The 19263-nt window shown below is 32.1% G+C and overlaps 1 protein-coding gene across 4 annotated transcripts in view; it reads left to right on the top strand.

Annotated features, from left to right (window-relative positions):
- Positions 1–19263, top strand: part of LOC145260499 (uncharacterized) — a 139936-nt gene that overhangs the window by 51028 nt on the left and 69645 nt on the right. For 3 of the 4 annotated variants that reach the window (XM_080118611.1, XM_080118612.1, XM_080118613.1), the window contains one exon: positions 18638–18688. In XM_080118611.1, the coding sequence (XP_079974737.1) occupies positions 18656–18688 (33 nt within the window). In that variant the 5' untranslated portion in view covers positions 18638–18655. Of the gene's footprint in view, positions 1–4253; positions 4689–18637; positions 18689–19263 lie in introns of those variants that run through there. The other variant, XM_080118610.1, reaches the window with a different exon arrangement.

Below are 19263 nucleotides of genomic sequence, written 5' to 3'. Positions count from 1 at the left end.
ATAAAATAAAAACACATTTAATGGTTATAATTGTTGGACTCCTGATTTCATATGTGACCTCCCTAACCCTCTAAATGCTAAGGTCCACATTTACTCCCTGTCAAGGCTGTTATTCGGTTGATCAATTCCTCTCGCCATCTGTTCTGAGCCACAATCTATTTTCAACTGTATCCTAACTCAAACTGACATCGAAATCCAACTGAACTCTCATCAAGTGTACTGTCATAAGAGGTAAAACCCTCTTGCCAATCCTCAGCATCATAAAACTCATTGTCAGTCCTAAAGTACCCACAAACCAAATCTAAATATATCTCAGGTCCATTGTTCAATCCCTCTTTTAGTCACCGCCACACCCTGACCAACAATACTATGTGAAGTTTCTTTTGCCTACCTTCCTACCTATGGTCTACTAAGAAACCCTTTTCTCTATTATTTTTTGTTCAATAACCTACTTCTTTTTATTATACTACTTTTTTTTTTTTTTTACTTCCCAACACCTGAGGTGGGAGTGCCTATAGTATCACATAATATCAAAAAGAAAGAATGAGAAAAAAAATTATTTATTTTTGACACCTTTATGCAATACATGTCCGGCATAATCACATTAACACACTGATTCTCGTTAGATCACTAAAGTTAGGCAACGTTGAATCTGGCCAGTATCAGATGAGTGACTATTTGGGAATACCCGGTGCTGTGGACATTGACACCTCCCTGCAAAGATCTAACATCGTCATCTCCCCTGACAGAGATATACAAGTGACTGGGAACCACTAGTAAATTTGATATTCTCGTGAAATTTCCTTAGTAGAAAACGGGTTCAACCCGTCTGCGTGAGAGTCTGAATGAGTGCAAGAACTTCTTGGAGAAAGGAAAGTGTAAGAAGAAACAAAGTACATGTTTATTTTGATTGTCGCAAGAAAAGCGGGTTTTTATTTGAGAGGATGTGTTTATTTCTGCTAGTGCCATGTGCGTCTATGTGTGAAAATATGAAGATTTGTTTGTGTATATTGGTGTGCATTTTAGTGAGAGGATGTACATACTAACTTATATGCGAAAGTGTCTGGTTAAGTGTGTATATGCTAATGCTGTTCAGTCGTCTATGAAAGCTTCTTGTTCTTCTGTCAAGGCCCTTTGACAAGTGACCAGAATTAGCTTTTAAGGACATATATAGACGAAAATTACTATGACAAAGCAATAGAAAAACATTTCGACTTTCGATACCATATGCTCGGATTCACTGATTGGCTGAAAGGAATTGTTGATTGGAGATCTTAGTCAATCAAGAGTCGTTACATAACGATATTCTTGCTGTAATAGCTTTTGAACTATTACATCCTTTTCGCCTTGGCTGTTTCACTCAGTATATATATTCGTTTTGTTTTTTTATATAACTTAAATTTTTGGTATGATTTTTACCCTTACTAGTTCATTCAAAAAGTAAAATGAGGTTCCGTTTTTTTTTTCTTTTTCTTTTTAGCATTCAAAAAAAAAAAAAAAATTATGATATAAACAAAACAATTTTTTTTTTTTTTTTTTTTTTTTTTTAACCTAAGATGGAGCAGGGGATCAGTTTCACATAGTTTTAATGATTAAAACTGATCATCAACTTCCTGACTAGACAACGGACAATTTTTGTTTTTATTTAAATCTTGGAAATTGTCCTAATTTCTGGACATTTCTTACTGTCAAGTTTTTTGGCATGTTCACATGTAATCTTAATATTCTTGGATCAACTTTTCAATCTGCCATTTTTGAAATTGTCTTTTTTCAACACAAAAAGCCGAGAGTCTCGGCGATTACTGAAATAACTCTTTCCCTGTTGAATGTATGTTACTGGCTCTGTGTGTGCAGTTCTAGGCGGTCCACCTTCCGAAGCATTGCCTATACCCTTTGAGAAGGGGTTAGTTTATTTCTACTAACCTGAAGCACTCCTACTGGGAATTGCTGACGGAGTTTCCTAGACATTTTTTGCAGTTCCTTGGGGACAATCCTACTTTATCGCTCTTGTTGTATCTTTCTGCAGTGGAAAGGCGATAAGTATCTCCCCCACCCCACACACAAATACAAATAAATTAGCTCTATTAAGAAAATATTGGGTTAAGAAATTAATTATCATTATTACCTTGTGGGCCGAAAGTAGATCATTTTGACATTAAATTTATGTTCTAAATTGATCACCAACTTTAAATTCTACTGTGTATAACTGTACACAAATATCTTGACACTCCAGTTCTCGTCAAATCACCCAATAAACAACACTGAACTTGGCCAGTGCCATATGGGTGATCATTTGGGACTACTAAGATGCTTTATGTAGGTGGAAGGTCAGGTCAGTCCTCCTCCTTTCCAATGTCTATAGTGGTTGTGTGTGTGTGCACGTATAAACAGCCATATGAAAAGATTATGGAGTTTATCTCAACTATGGTCCGCAAAATGATAATGATAGGCTGTTTTCTTTTCTCCATGTACTATCAATTTCAAAGACAACTGAAGGATAACGGTTAATGTATGTAATTGTATAAACAAAGAATCTCATTTTATTTGGGAGTGACTTTAACATAAGGTGTAAGACTACAATTTTATCTATGCTATTTTTAATTAGATATATTGAATAAAATGGTTTTGCAAAAATAACATTTGACGATTGTGCTACATGTTAAAAAAATACAGTTTGCATCAATAGAAAAAAAAAAATCTTCAGTGTAGGAGATAATTATTACCATTCGAATGATTCCAACCCTGTCAAAAAGTCATCTCTACAATCTATAGGCCACCACGAATTATCATGGGAAATAAGAGAATTAAATTTTACTAGTAGGCTGTCTGGTATTGCCCGGCTATAAGGTATGCTTAAATATATTTCAATTCATGCAGATTACGTATTTATAATTTATAGTAGTGAGATCAAAGCTAAAATATAAGTGAACGTGTCTGTGTATACATTTTCCTACGCAATAACTCTGTCAATTTTTAGTCTCCAGACTTGAAATTTGATATACAGGATACTGAGATGTGGGAAAATCTTTGTGATCGGTTTTCGGACAGAAATTTAGCTGTTATGGGGTCAAAGTTCAATGATTTGACCTTTGAGAACTTTACCAAACTCCTCCGACAATTTTGAGTCTAAACACTTTAAATTTTAGATATAGGTTCCTTGGACATGGATCTAACTTAATAACTTGATTTGATCCCAAAACAAATGTTAAGGGGTCATAATAGAGTTCAGTTACAAAAAACTGACCGCTCTTTTTTTTTTTTTTTTTTTTTGTTCAACATACACCTCCAAACACCCGGGCAACGCCGGGCTGAAATGCTAGTTTATATATAGTTTTGATCTCGCTACTATATATGAGATTCAATATAATAATCAATAGAGAATTGTCTATTTAATAATAAATGACTCAAGTATCATCAACTAGAATCGAAACCACCCTCATTTCTTAACCTCTGAGCCACACCCGTACTTATATATATATATATATATATATATATATATATATATTTTAAGCCCTCCCCTTCTTTGGGTAGAGCACTGTCGTAAATGATCTCAGCCGCTACTTAATTACTTAATTGGCTGAAAAATACAACACTCACTCTTTGTTTATAAATAAAGCGGTTAGAGCACTGTACAAGTAGTGGACGGATGTTTGTTTAAATAGACTTGGCGAGATTATTTACGGGCGCCGCTCCCGTGGGTCGATCGGTAGAACTGCTGACTGTCAGTGCGATGGTTCTAGGTTCTAGGTTCAATCCTCGGCTTAGGAGAGGTGCTAGTCTAGCAGCACTCATGAATTGTGATACAACAAAACAGGACTGTATGTTGATGACTACAAATATATATATAATATATATATATATATACACACACATATACATATGATATATGGGGAGACTAAATCTTGCTATGATTTCACATGATTTGAAATAACAGCAAGGGGAGACTTGATTCCAAATATTTTTCATATGTTATATCTCTCCTCTTTTGGTTTTCATATATAAAGTAAATTTCAGTGTATAAGGATTATTGTTACTGGGAATATTCATAATCGTACCCTATTTCCAAAAGAGGGGAGATAAAACATGAGAAATATTTGGAATCCAGTCTCCCTTTGCTGTTATTGCAGATCATTTGAAACCATAGGTTGTTTTTAATATGGGGGGGGGGGCAGCTCCTTCAAAAGAGGCACTTTTGCGGTAGACAAAAATAAAAATTGCCTTATTATAGAAGGGTTAGCATCAGAACAGGTTGATCTGCTGTTCTCAAATCCTGGAACATAACCCCCCCCCCCCCCCCCCCAATGCAACCTAACACTCATTCAACCGGGTATTTATTGTAACCTGTCTTTCAAGGGAGTAATTTTATTTTCCTGATGAAAGCATTTTTATTTTTACTTTTTCTAAACAATTTCGTGGAATTTGTTTCTCTTTCATTTCTTGGAAAACTTTTTAAGTCATATTTTTTTTTTGTTCTTTTTTTCCTCCCACGTGTTTTAATATAATTCTGATATTAAAAGTAGAACAAAAAAATTTAGCAAAAATAGAGTTCTAAGAAATTCCTCGAAAATTGCTTCATAATCTATCATTTTAGTAAAGCTGTTAGTCTAACAATCAACCATTTTAGTTGTTATCCCGTAAAGAGCCCTCAAACCATGGCTAAACGACCCTACTACAACGAAGAGCATTGGGTATGTCATCTTGAAATTTCTAATTTTTTGTGAATTTGCAATCCTTGCTCCGTTCAGTCTATTCTCTCTCTCTCTCTCTCTCTCTCTCTCTCTCTCTCTCTCTCTCTATATATATATATATATATATATATATATATATATATATATATATATATATATATGGGTTATTTGTGTATTGATATTAAAAACCCTTTTTCTATTTATTTAAAAAGAAACAACTTTGTTATATATCGGTCGTGGAATTGCATTCATCTGATCTAATTTGCATATTCTTTTAAACATTTATTTTAATTAATTCCCTATTAGTTTTTTCGTTTTTTTATGGGATGATCATTAGTTAACTATTACGTGTAATTATTCATGCAGATATTTTACATGATTTATACTTGCATAAAAAGGTTATAGTAAACACAAACCTATATATATATATATATATAATATATATATATATATAGTAGAAATGGTAATTAATAAAAACCTGAAGAAAGTGCTCAATACTGTTGTAGAGCAAATATGCGTTTGATTTTTTATTACCGTTTTTTTTTCTGTTTAGTTACATTATTGTTTCAGCTACGCGGCCGTTTTTTTTGCCGTTATGTAGCCTCCTCAGACTTTACAGCCAAAAAACGGTCGCGTAGCTGAAACAATAATGTAACTAAACAGAAAAAAACGGCAATAAAAAATAAGACGTATATATTTGTTTTAAAAAATCTGCTTACCAAACTCCTCTGTCAGTTTTTGGCCTACAGACATGAAGCTTTATATATATGGTATTTGAACCCATATGAAACTATATTAGGGTTTTAGCTGGGGAAAATTGGTACAAAAGTTTGAAAATTAAAGAATGGAATTTGGCTGGTGAAGGTCGAATGGCGACATTATAAATATGTATGCGTAACGTAATAGGTATTCATGTTTTAATTTTTAGCCCTGTAGCAAATATGTCTTCATAGCTCAGGCAGTAACGTCAAAGGAAAAATTAAATCATAAGCTAAACGTTTTGGTTTCAATTCTCGATGGTGGTAAATTTTTTTTTTTTTTTTTTTTCTTCATAATTTTTTAAAACTTTTTTATATTGAGTACTAAATATGAACTCTGCATTAATCAAAATATCATGTTTAAGCATATTTTTCGACTAGGCAATGCTGGGCAGCCGGCTAATGTGTGTGTGTGTGTGTGTGTATATATAATATATATATATATATATATATATATATATATATATATATGGCTTTGTTTTACTTTGGCATCCCTGCAAAATGTGAACATGATGGTGTATGCGAAAAATTCGTCTCCGTCAATGTTAGTTTTATTTTATTTTTTTATTTTTTTTATTTATTTTTTTTTTCACGGTACTTTATTTGAATTTTTTAACATACATACATACATAAAAATAGACTTTATGCACTTTTTATAATATACAATTTTTTAATTTATTTAACAAAAATATGTGATGAAAAATCGTCCCCGTTTTTTTTTTATTATTATATTTACGTTTTACTTAAAACATTACCAGGAACGACTCTTTTGCATACACCGCCGGGTTCACAGTCACACAGAACAACAACGATGCCAAAGTAAAACAAAGCTATATATATATATAATGTATATATATTGATAAATTAGCTCCCCACCCCAAATGTGATTCTACTTTATTTTTTTTTTTTAACCGGTTACATGTGAACATCCTGAAAATTTTGTCGGAAAGAAGAAAACTGATTAAGGGCTCAATTTTGTATATAAATTTAGGTAAATTTTTACTTTTTTTCCACCTTAACAATTACCTTAAAATGACGCTTTTTATAGGTTTTGGGGATATGCTAAAAACGTATAGTAAGACCCTTATTATTCAATGTAATCCATTGTTTTCACTAATGCCCATGTTTTTTTTCCAAACTGAACAAGTACTAATGCGCATGTGTGTTAACACTCTCCTCCTTCCATGTTAAGAATAGCGAACACCACTGACATTTATTAAGTAATACATTTGGGAAAAATATCTTAACTCCAAAACTATTTGTCTGCCCCAAATTTGAATGTGATATTAGTTTTCAGCATTTCCGAAAACCTTTAAAAAATCATTTTAAAGGTGAGTCTTAAGGTTGAAAGAAAGACCCCACCCATACCCAGTCCATTTTTAGCTTTTAAATCAAGGTCAACGTGTACATTACACACCCCTCTTATATTGTTTTCTTTTCGTTTTTTTTTTCTTTTCGTTTTTTTTTTCAGGGGATTGGACACTAATCTATATATGTGTGTGTGTGTATAAATAAACTAAAAATAAAGCAAAAAATTAAATATTTGTAAAGAGTGCTCAGTTTCTAATACAATGCTCTAGTAAATCGACCCCCCTCCCCATATTGGAATCACTCGAGAAGATGCACACACCTCTTATATAAAGGATTTTTTATTTATCAATTTCAGGACAATATTATCCAATCTATTCTGTATTTTTTTCACCTGTTACTATGTTCGTTTTTACACACACATTCGTTGTTTTTGTAGAATAAAAGAAAAAAAACCGGTTTTGATTTTTACTTTCATTTTCTTTAATTGAACTCTGATGACATATATTTGAATGGAGATTTGAGGTTTGAATCTGCCCATTTAAAAAATTTTCATTTTAACAATTTAAAGTTTCTTAAATTGTTTTATTTTGAATAAATAAAAAAAAAGCAAACAACTTTTTCCAATTAAAAAAAAATGATTATTCTCCTTGTGTGTCAAATTTCGTGAAAAATATTGAATAATTTCACCCCGTCTTTCCAAGCTTATAACTCCTCGAAAAATGTAATTCAAGCCCTAATTATTTTTTCAATTAAAGGAGCAAAGACCAAGGTTTCATTAAAAAAACAAAACAAAAACAAACAGTGTTTTTTTTTTTTTTTAAACAGGTTTTAAAATCCGGACTTTATAGGTAAATTTCTAAAAAACACTACTTTTTTTGAGTTTTAAATTTGAATATATTATTTATTGATCTTTTATCTTCAATTTGTGATATATAAAACTTTGAGTAAATTAATTATTTACTTTTTAATATACACTTGAAAATGGGGGGGGGTGAATTTAAAAAAAAAAAACGTTTGTCTAAAATATTATCTTCAGTTTATTGGAAAGAGCATAAAATGAGATCAGTTCTACCAAGACCGTCTTAAAAGACAAGATGGCCAGTTGGGCAAAAATAATTTATCTGCTGACGTCATCACGGATAGTCCTTACCGGTAACACCGGTAGTCACCGGTAGGCACTCGTAACGTCTTGGAGTCAGTGTAATATTTCTTTTTTTAATAAAATGCCTTCACGGTGCATCGTTCCAAATTGCTGAGGAAATAATCATAAAGGACCAAAAAGTGACAGTATTTTCATTTCCGAAAGATAAAGAATCTTAATGCAGTAAAAAAAAAAAGATTTTACACCATCTCCATTCAGCAAAGTAAGTTTTAACGTGCTCCCCCCCCCCTGTATTTAACACGATGTAACTATAATTTAATTCAATATTATCATCCTAAATTTTTTCCATTCAAAAGGAGCTTCAAATAAATTGCTAATATTAAAAAAAAAAAATTTTACAGCATACAAAACTAATGAAAATGCGAGACAACATCGATTCTTTAAAACACGTGTTTTAAAAATCTAGCAAAAATTAATTTTCCTGAAATTTTTCAATATTTAAAAATAAATTATGCCGGCTGATAAAATTTTAAAACTTTTTTTTAAAGCTAGAAAGATAAAATTTAAAAATACTTATTTATTTATTTATTTATATATATATATATATATATATATATGAAACTAAACTAAAAAAAAAAAAACGCGCGTTCACTCGTGGTCTTTTCATTAACGTAATTGGGTTTGTATTACTGTACACATAGATTCGAAAAAGTTGTCAAAAAACAAATATATAACAAATAAATGTTATCAAAGGCAAGATAAGTTACTTTTCTACCAAATATTTTTTGTGTTTTTATTCAATGTAACATGTTTATTCAGCTCGAAAAACATAGTGTTTACCGATGTATTCGAAAATTCAAGATGGCGTCTGATTCTCTCTTTAACACGGTAAGTTTGGGATAAGGTGTTATATATAAAAAACTATACAACATACTATTAAAAACCCGCCGTAAAAAGTAACGGGTTTGTATTACTGTACACATAGATTCAAAAAAGTTGTCAAAAAACAAATATATAACAAATAAATGTTATCAAAGTTACTTTTCTACCAAACTGGATATATTTTTCGTGTTTTTATTCAATGTAACATGTTTATTCAGCTCGAAAACCATACAGTGTTTACCGATGTATTGGAACATTCAAGATGGCGTCTGATTCTCTCTTTAACACGGTAAGTGTGGGAAAAGATGTTATAAATAAAAAACCGGAGAAAATACTGTTAAAAACTCGCTCAATATATGTTACCGTGACATAGGTTGACATATATTCGGCGGGTTTTTAATAGTATTTCGAATAGTTTTTTATTTATAACACCTTTTTTCAAACTTACGGTGTTAAAGAGGGTGTGAGACGCCATCTTGAATTTTCGAATACATCGGTAAACACTGTATGTTTTTCGAGCTGAATAAACATGTTACATTGAATAAAAACACAAAAAATATATCAAGTTTGGCAGAAAAGTAACTTATCTTGCCTTTGATAACATTTATTTGTTATATATTTGTTTTTTGACAACTTTTTCGAATCTGTGTACAGTAATACAAACCCACGTATTTTAATAAACTGAAAATATGGATATAAAAAAATGATTTTGCATGTTATTTTTGTTATGTGGTGAAATAATCTTAAATAAGAAACATGATTTTTTCTTTAGGTTAATTATTTTTTTACTGTGCAATATTTCATGAATTTATTAAAAATATTGTTTTTGATTTTGAAAAAATATTGTGGTTCATTTTGATTAAAAAATATTCATTTTGATTTTAAAAAAAAAGTTTAATTTTAATATTTGTTTATTGTCTTAACTCATCAAATGTTTCGCTTGTGTTCTGCTTCAAATATTCATAATCTTACATGCATAATTTTCATTTAATTATATTAAATAAACTTCAAGTTTATTTCAAATCAAATCATGTTCCTTCACTTTTTAAAATGTAATTTATAAGTAATTAAAGAACGCATTCTAATCTTTAAAATCTATAATACAACGAAATATTCAATTGCTAATATACTTAAACAAATAACTTGTGTTTTTTTTTTATTATTAATATTAGATGAGTTTCAGTATAAATCATCGTGTTCTTTCTTTATTTTAATCCAATTTTGAAGTTTTGTAACGCTGTCTGTAAAAATTACTGTTCATTATTGACAGTCTAAGAGTTCCACATATCTTGCTTGTTGGGACCTCGGCGATGACGTCATTTTTTCAGCTGGCCGGCCATCTTAAAAACGAAGGCCACGGTTCTACGCATGTGTCAGACGACATCATAACCTGATTTAGTTTAAATATTTGAAGAACTGACACAATTTCATGTACGTCGTGTTAGGTCAGTTGGTTAGAGCGTTAGGTCATTATCTAAACCTTTTGGTTTCGAATCGTGGTGTGAGATGTCTTTTTTTCTTTTTTTTCTTTTCGATTTTTTAAAAATTTTAATATTGAAGCAGGGTTATTTTAGCCATTTTTCACATAACGCTCGTTTTTCTGTTTTTTACTTCGCTTATTCTTAGGTTTTCATTAACCCCCCCCCCCCCAATGCCGACCAACCACACACACCCAAAAACACCTGGGTACCCAGCGATTTTTTTAAAAATTTTAATATTGAAACAGGCTTATTTAAGCCATTTTTCACGCGTTTTTTATTTTTTTTGTTTTGGTGTTTATTTTTCAGAAGTTTTAACGTTCGTTTTTCTGTTTTATATTTTGTTTTTGTTTTTCAGATTTTTACATTTAACATCGTTTGTTTGCCTTATGTTAGTTTTTTTTTTTTTGTGTTTTTTGTTTTGATTTCGATCGCTTAGAACTATTTATAGATAGATAATAATATCTACAATTTGGGAACGCAGGTCGCCTCTACATTTATTTACATCGACTTTTATGAGATTCGTGCTATTTCGCTCTGTCGCCTGTCTTTCCTGCTTTTTAGTATAAATAAAGTGAAACTAAACTCAAATGGACGTGTTCTCGGCATCGCACCGAGAAACGTCCAGAAGCAATCAGCTTTGATCAATGTGGGGACAAACTCCTCAGACAATTGCTAATCAATCTGGACAATGGGGAGCTGCTTTCCCCCTCCCCATGGGGAAAAAACCAGTCAAAGTTGGGTAAACAAACCCAAGCTAACTGCGTGACTTCTATTTGACCTCAATAATTAGGTTAAATAGAAGCAGCAGAGTTAACTTTTATTGCTGCCACCTGTCAATAGTTAAATAAATAAATTCAAACATATTTCTCTTCTATGTCTCCGTGGCCCTGTGGTTAACGTCGCACGTTTTTTTTTGTTTTTTGTTTTTTCACACTTTCATTTCCAACTTTGCCTCAAGGGTTCGTTTCGATCCTCATACTCACCCACCAAAACTTTTTGTTTATTTTACCCCCACCGGAGTTTGGATTTATCCAAAACCACACCCACCTCAAAACACCCGGGCATTGCCGTGTACCCCCTCGCTAGTTCTTTAATAAAACCCCTAAGCAAAAAATCCTTTCTGATTATAAGCTAGTATATTACCGCAAACAAAATAATAGCAACAAAAAAAAAAAATAGCTACTTTTTCTTTTTGAAAGAACACTTTGAATTTGTGTAACACACGTGACGTCAAGTGTGTTACATGCTAAAGTCACGTGTTACATGTCAAAATATCACTTGAATATTTTCAATAATCAATGTATTTCAACATAATAACATACTCATACAATGCTATAAAATAGATTTATTTATTGAAAAATTTCAGGTTGAAAATAATAAAGAACATCCTGATTTCTTCCAATATCTACCATTCCTACTGGGTGGAACTGGTGGAGTCAGTTTTCCGATTACGTTCTCGGGCTGGTATGCAATTATATCAGCTTTATCTGGCCACTACCATTTTCCTTTTCTGGAATACGTCATTCCTGATACTTCTATATCAGTATCTAAAATTGACAAAACTTCACCAGGACATTTTTTACCATCATAGGAGACTAAGGCCCAATCACCAATATTCAGTTTTTCGCTCTATCTACATCCTCGTCTTCATATACAATAGTTGATGATGGATCGTTACTTAAATTTGTTTTAAACATTTCTAGAGTCGAACGATCACAACAACTAATAACATGCATCTTACTGATGCCTGAGGTATCTTTAACATTTTCCCAGGGATTTTTTTCTTTTATCATCTCTGAAATTTTTTCTTCACTTACATGAAGAACAGTTACTTCCTTCATATCATCTTTTGCTACTTTGTAAAAATCAGCAGAATTTTGTACACTTGTAGCATTTTTACCTTTTTTTTTTTTTTTTTTTACATAGGCATAACCACTTATCAAGGCCAAGAGGCCACTCAAGGATAAGGGTTAAAGAGTGTACAGTAGAAATTGGACAATATAGTAATCATTAGTAATGAAAATTTGGTAAATTTGATAACTTACATGGAACGGCTCATCAAGAACTTATTTACGTTAGACTTGAAGACAACCATATTGTAGTCAGCCGGAAAGCAGGAAAACGGAAGACAATTCCACAGGCGTGCAGTTCTAAGAAAAAAGCTTTGTTCATGGAATCTACGTTTAGGTTTAGGTACAGATAAAGAGTGGGGGGAATTATTGATAGTGTTTACAGATAGACGAGTGTTTGTTGTGAAAGTTTGGCGAGGGGGGACCATAGATTGAAGCTCAGATGAACACTTTCCATGAAAATAACGATACGTCAGAGACAAACTCGCAACATCTCTTCTGTGAGATAGAGGTTGCAAGGAAGAGAAAAGGACATCTCCTACGAGGCTACGAAGTCTATTTTGAACTCTATCAAGGCAGGCCAAGTCCTTTCTAGCAGCTCCTGCCCAGATGTGGCAACAGTATTCCATCCTTGGACGTACCTGGCTCTTATATAGATAGAGAATAGCATCAGCAGTGAGATATCTACCGGATCGATAGAAAGATCCCACCATTTTTCCAGCGGCCCTGGCAACAGATTTGATGTACGTGTTCCATTTAAGATCAGGAGTAATGGTCAAGCCAAGAAGCTTGTCAAAACTTGAGGCCTCATGACTCTTTTTCTCAGAGATTTGGCTGAGCCACCAATTCCATCAACAACACCTTTTCCATGTGATGTAGCAAAATATTTCCAGGAAACTTTGCATTTGAATTTTTTTTGATAACATACATACCAGTTTGCCAATGTATCTATTTTTGAATTCTGATGATGGCCCATTTAAATTTTGCAGAGATAAGTAGTTTTCAAGACATGAATATCCGTATTATGCATGTAATTCAAATTCACTGGCAGCCAATAAATACGTAATTTCCGACATAAATTAATTTGAACTTTAAAGGAAATAGCATTGGAAAATTAGTGAAAAACAGTTTTACCTACTCATTTGTGACCTATTTGCGTTCAGAAATTAGTATTTAATAAAAATAAGCCTTTAAATTACAGTAGATATCGGATCTAAGTGAAAGTCATTTTTGCTTCGTTAGGATGGTGCTCTGCACTTATATCGTTTCTCTGTGCATAAAAACAAATGAACTAAATTTATTTAAGTTAAAGAAAAATTAAAGATGCTTTAACGACACCCCACCCCCGCTGTTTTATTTACCCATTGTTTAGTTTTTTTTTTTTTTTTTTTTTTTTTTTTTTTTTTTTTTTTTTTTTTTTTTTTTTTACTTATATAATTTTTCTTTAACTTAAATAATTTAGTTAATTTTCTTTCATTTTCTTCGTGCATGTGTTTATTATGGAAATAAACGAAAAAGTTGAAAAAATAATTTTCTTTATCAACCGTATGGAAAACAAAGCTGGACATGTTCGAATTTTACATTAAGTCACCAAACTGGGTTCAGACAGTAAAAAAAACAAAAAAACAAAAACAACAAACTACCTGATATATTTTTATGATATATATATATATATATATATATATATATATATATATATATATATATATGAAAAAAAAACAAAGTTTTACACTAACCTGCACAGGTTTGAAATATTTTCAATGAAAATTTTCTAGGGACGGTACTAGCCAAAACAAATGACCAATTCTCTCAGGACAAAATTTGACTACTTTCCGACTTCACAGAGCTTTGGAAGTGAGTGAAATTTCACATGGGTAACACATGTGACAACAAATTCCTTAATTTTCAGGGTGTCAATGAATAACAATTTATCAAATAACTATTGTAATAATTAGACTACTCCCTAAAAATGTAGAAAACCCTGTTTTCATAAAAAAATAAAGGCACAATTCAGAGTTTATACATTGTTTACAAATTTTTCAAATATCCTTCTCATCTGAATGTAATGCACGTGACGCTAGAAACAAGATTATTCTAAACAAAATGGTCATAAGTATGGGGATTTTTTATGTACTACATAAACGAGTAATGGTTTAAGAATACATGAGCCAAAAAGAAAAGAGTTAAATATTATAAGGGAGATTTTAAATAAATTTAATCAATGAAAACCTGTCTTTTTTTTTTTTTTTTTTTTTTTTTTTATTATATTTTCACCCCAAACAAGGCAAATTGCCACTTTGGTGTAGGGGACTACTATCAGGGGCAACAACTACTGGGGTACTATGTAGGGATTTGGGCAGCAAGATGTCGGTTCACGTTACACTTGAACTTCTGCACGTCAGTACTGTTGGGGAAGCAGGGACCTGGAATGGAATTCCAGAGTCTAGCGGTTCTGGGGAAGAAACTATTGGAGTAAAAAGATCTTTTACATCTAGGGATCTCTACAGTGTGGGGATGGGATTTAGCAGCCTGTCGGGTTTGTCGAGGGTGCTCACGTCGTGGGGGCACAAGTGATTGCAGTTCGTCAGAGCATTCACCACTAAAATACTTGTAGAAAAGGCAGAGGGATGCAGCATTTCGTCGATGGGACAGAGGCTGAAGCTTAGATGCCAGTTCAGGGCCTATCAGGTTTGCGACTCTCTTTTGAACCTTGTCAAGGAGCGAGAGACTAGTAGCAGATGCACCAGCCCAGATGTGACAACAATACTCCATACATGGGCAAATGGTGGCCTTATAGAGGTACAGGATACTTTCGGGTGTTAGTAGTTTTCTAGCACAGTAGAGAGAGCCCACCTTTCTTGCAGCGGCCCTGGCAATGCCTTCAATGTAATTGTTCCAACTCATGTTTCCTGTGAACATTAGGCCAAGGAGTTTGAAAGATGTACTCTCAGATAGTCGTTGGCCATTGCTATAGGTGGTAGAGAGGGTTTCTTGTAATTATGGAATGAAACTAGTTTAGTCTTGGCAGCATTGAATGCGACCAACCACTTTTGTCCCCATTCCACCACAGATTGGAGGTCTTCCTGTCTGAACTGTAACACACGTAACATGGAATGGCCCTATAATTTTCTATTTGAATTTTCATAATTTTTAGATATTACTATTTTCAACACAATCAAGCAAGTTCTGCTTTGGCTTAAAACATCAAAAAAATCTATCTACCAACTCTATCTTAATAAGTGCCATGATTTTACATTTTTTGACATGTAGAAGCGGGGGGTGCAGACAATGATGGTGCCTGTGGACAATAGATCTATTAACTCTTTTATCCATCATTGGCTGATACGCATGTCCCAGTGCAGGCACTAGCATTGTGACGGCTGGCCGACATAGCTATAATACCTTACAGCAACATGCAGTGGATGATCACTATTGATCCCGACGACTCCAGAAGCCACATCAGTTGTGCAGAAGGCTGCTGTAATTCATGTAGAGTAAAATTCTCTGTAATGAAAGGAATTAATGACAAAGTTTTTTGTAGAAATTCCACAAATTTCTTTGACGTCAGATAAAAAAGCAATTTATCATATAAAAAAAAACAAAAAAAACAATCAGAACATTTTTAATATTTCAATTTGTTTGATTTTATGATTTGATAATTTGTAAATTTGTAATATTTAAATTCCATTTATGCAAAATCCCTATTTGATTTTTATTTAAAAAAAAAACAAAAAAAAAACACCACCAACAAAACAATACGGGAAATTATTTTTGCTCTTTACACTGGTTGCAATAAGAGACAAAACTAATCTCAAACATTTGGCAGTCATTACAGAACTGAAATGTTAAAGATAACCGAAATCATATACGTCGAAATACGTCGAAGATATTTGACACCCAGGGAACACTGACCGAGTTATCTCTGCTAGAATGGTATTTATAAGTTATTAGTGTGAAGATGTTTAAGCCGGAACTTTGTAAAAATTGGTTGCTTGTTAAGATTGGTTGCTTGTTAAGCTACGGTCGACAGATCGATTTTTTTTTTTTTTTTTTTTAAGCATAAACAATATTACGTACTCAATTGTTATGCCGAAACTAGTAATATATTCAAAAATTAAGAAAAATCATTGAGTAGAAATTTATTTATAGTGAAAAGTAATTTTTACGGAAAAAATTCGGTAAAATTGCATTTTTCTTAGACATTATAAAGTAAGCAATAGGAGACTTAACACAGGAAACATAACCCTGAAAATAATATCTTAGATCACTTGTCATGGCTGCGCTATTTGTTGTCCATAGCAATAGACATTTTTTTTTTTTATCAACCAATATTAATTTAAAAAAACAAAAAACAAATGCTGAACCTATATTTATGATTCCATAAATGGACTAGGTGATCATATAAAAAATTATAAAATTAAACAAAGTTTATTTTTTTTTTCAAAGTTTTATTCTAACCGATAAACTTTTGAATAAATAAAAGCTTTTTGTTTTATATATATTATTTAATTGGAATTCATTATTGAGATGAGTATTATTATTTAATTTATTTATTGCGGACTATTATCCTTATTTTTCTTAGTTGTTGTTTCACAACATTTTGCTCAGCTATTTCTCTGGCCTTCATCAGGTGGTTACCTCAACGGGGATAGGAACTCCGAATCTCCTAACTGCATTTTCAGCAATCACTGCCATCCATAGTTGTTGTTGTCTCACCATGTTTTGGCCAAGTAAGCCTCTGGCCTGCTTTGGGTATGATTGAAACTGCTATCTTTAGACAATTCTCACTTCGAACCATAGATTCAGCGTCTCTATCCACTGCGCCATGGGCCCTGTTAGGAGATTCAGAGTTCTTATCCCGTCGCGGTTACCACCTGATGAAGGCCAGAGGAATAGTTGGCCGAAACGTTGCTTTTTTTGTTTTTGTTTTTATTAAATTTTTTGCCATTAATTTGAACTTTCTGTACTTTAATCATTCGATTGAATTAAAATGCAATATTTGTAGAGAAATTTATTAAAACAAAAATAAAAAGAGGAAAAACTTCATGAAACATTATTTCGGTTTACTGTTTTGATTTAGATATACTATCTCTGTACATTTTTTTTTACTGAAATGAAAATTAAGTGCATTGTACTTCTCATCCATGATGCTTCTTAGACAAAAAAAAGATCTCTGACCAGCCACGCTGTATGTAAATCAATTGACATGATGTAGGAACGATAGTTAATCTGTTTTTTTATTTTTTCAAATATTTATTAAAAATACAAAATATAATCTCACTGGATGGACTGGTCGATTCTAATTGTGTTGAGTATCTCATGGTTTAAAGTTTAAACTTTACCCATGTAAACTGCATTTAATGAAAGATACGAAAGATATGATTTCATTTTATGGTACCCAAGTAAACAAACTTCATTTTTACTTAACTCCAAACATTTCAAGTCATAAGGATTACTACTGCCATTAAATGTAGATAGAAGACAAAAAACAAAAAAACAAAAAAAAAACAAGCAGAACATGAAAGCAAACTGTTCAATTTTTTGAAGATGAATATTTTACTATTTGAAAAAAAAAAAAAAAAAAATTCAATGCTATTTTTAATAAATAGCAATATTTTTTTTTTTTTTCTCTAATAAAATTTAAAAAAAATTTATTTTTACAAATTTAAAACTATAAAAAATGTTAAATAAACGAGTGATAAGTATTCACATTTTAATAGTTACATAAGTTTTTTTTGTAGAGGGAATAAATATTTATTTTTTAGGGTAGGATACAAAACTTTTTGTGAACAATATTTTCCTTACATTAAAAAGCTGATGTTAAAATAGAGAATTTAGAATACTGACCTTTCTTGCCCTTAATCAGTGAAGGATTCCTTTTAGGTCGAGGCAATGTTTCTATTTGTTTCCTCCTCCTAGGGTTTTTAAACCCTAATTCATCCGACATTAAATGACATTTCTGAAATACTAGCCTGGCTGGCTTGTGTCGCTCAGGTGTTTAGAGGTGTGTATTGAGCAAAAAAAAAAAAAAGTGGTAGTAGGCAGGCAAGCTTGAACTTGTACCACAAAGGCGGAAAAAAATGTGACGCGTTAGCTGTTGCGGCCATCGCCAAACTGTAAGTGGCAAAGGTTTGAATTAAGGCTAGTTAATCAAAAAGAGGCAATGACTTTCGAAAATACTGTTGAAAAAAGCGACCCCCCCCCCCTTCTTGTAGAAAAGTGCCCAGTTGAGGGTGAAGGAATTAATATTTTTAGCTAATTTTTTGATATTTGTCATCTGAAGGGTCGAGCTTCAAAATGATACCAATCTTGTGAAAATCCGTCATTAGTTCAAAGTTTTAGGCAGACATACAAACATACATTTAAACAGACAGGTAAGATTTATATTATAGAAGATAAAGATAATAAAAAGAAAGGAAAAGCTCAAGAAAAAAATGTGATAAATATGATCCAATTCTTTTGAATTTTAAGATTATTACTTTCAAACAATTGCATATTTCTTCACTTTTATAAAGTACATTCATTTTAATTTCTTATTTAAATAAACTTATTTTTCTCTTTTCAGTATTATTTATCTGCACGGATGGATTCCAGACAGTCTAGAAATCCAACTCAGGTAAGATTTACTTAGATTAAAAAAAAATAATTTATGAATGTGTAAGTTAATGATCTTTTAACTCAACGCGTTTCAGGTGAAAATCTTATTACATATTTCCGTGTCATGTTGAAATTAGTATAAATTCTAAAAATTATTCAGTAGAAAAATAAGTAAAAACAGTTTGTCTCTTATGTATCGTTATTTTCATGGAAAGTGTTTGACTGAGCTTCAATCTATGGTCCCCCCTCGCAAAACTTTCACAAGAGACACTCGTCTAGCTGTAAACACTATCAATAATTCCCCCTACTCTTTATCTGTGCCTAAACCTAAACGTAGATTCCATGAACAAAGCTTCTTTCTTAGAACTGCACGCCTGTGAAATTGTCTTCCGTTTTCCTGCTTTCCGGCTGACTACAATATGGTTGTCTTCAAGTCTAACGTAAATAAGTTCTTGATGAGCCGTTCCATATAAGTTATCAAATTTACCAAATTTTCATTACTAATGATTATTATATTGTCCAATTTCTACTGTACACTCTTTAACCCTTATCCTTGAGTGGCCTCTTGGCCTTGATAATGTGTTGATACCTATG

The sequence above is a fragment of the Euprymna scolopes genome, chromosome 36 (assembly GCF_053919585.1).
Source record: "Euprymna scolopes isolate OS-2025 chromosome 36, ASM5391958v1, whole genome shotgun sequence".
Lineage (NCBI taxonomy): Eukaryota > Metazoa > Mollusca > Cephalopoda > Sepiida > Sepiolidae > Euprymna > Euprymna scolopes.
The sequence above is the reverse complement of the archived record's forward strand: the minus strand, read 5'-3'. Positions and strand labels throughout refer to the sequence as shown.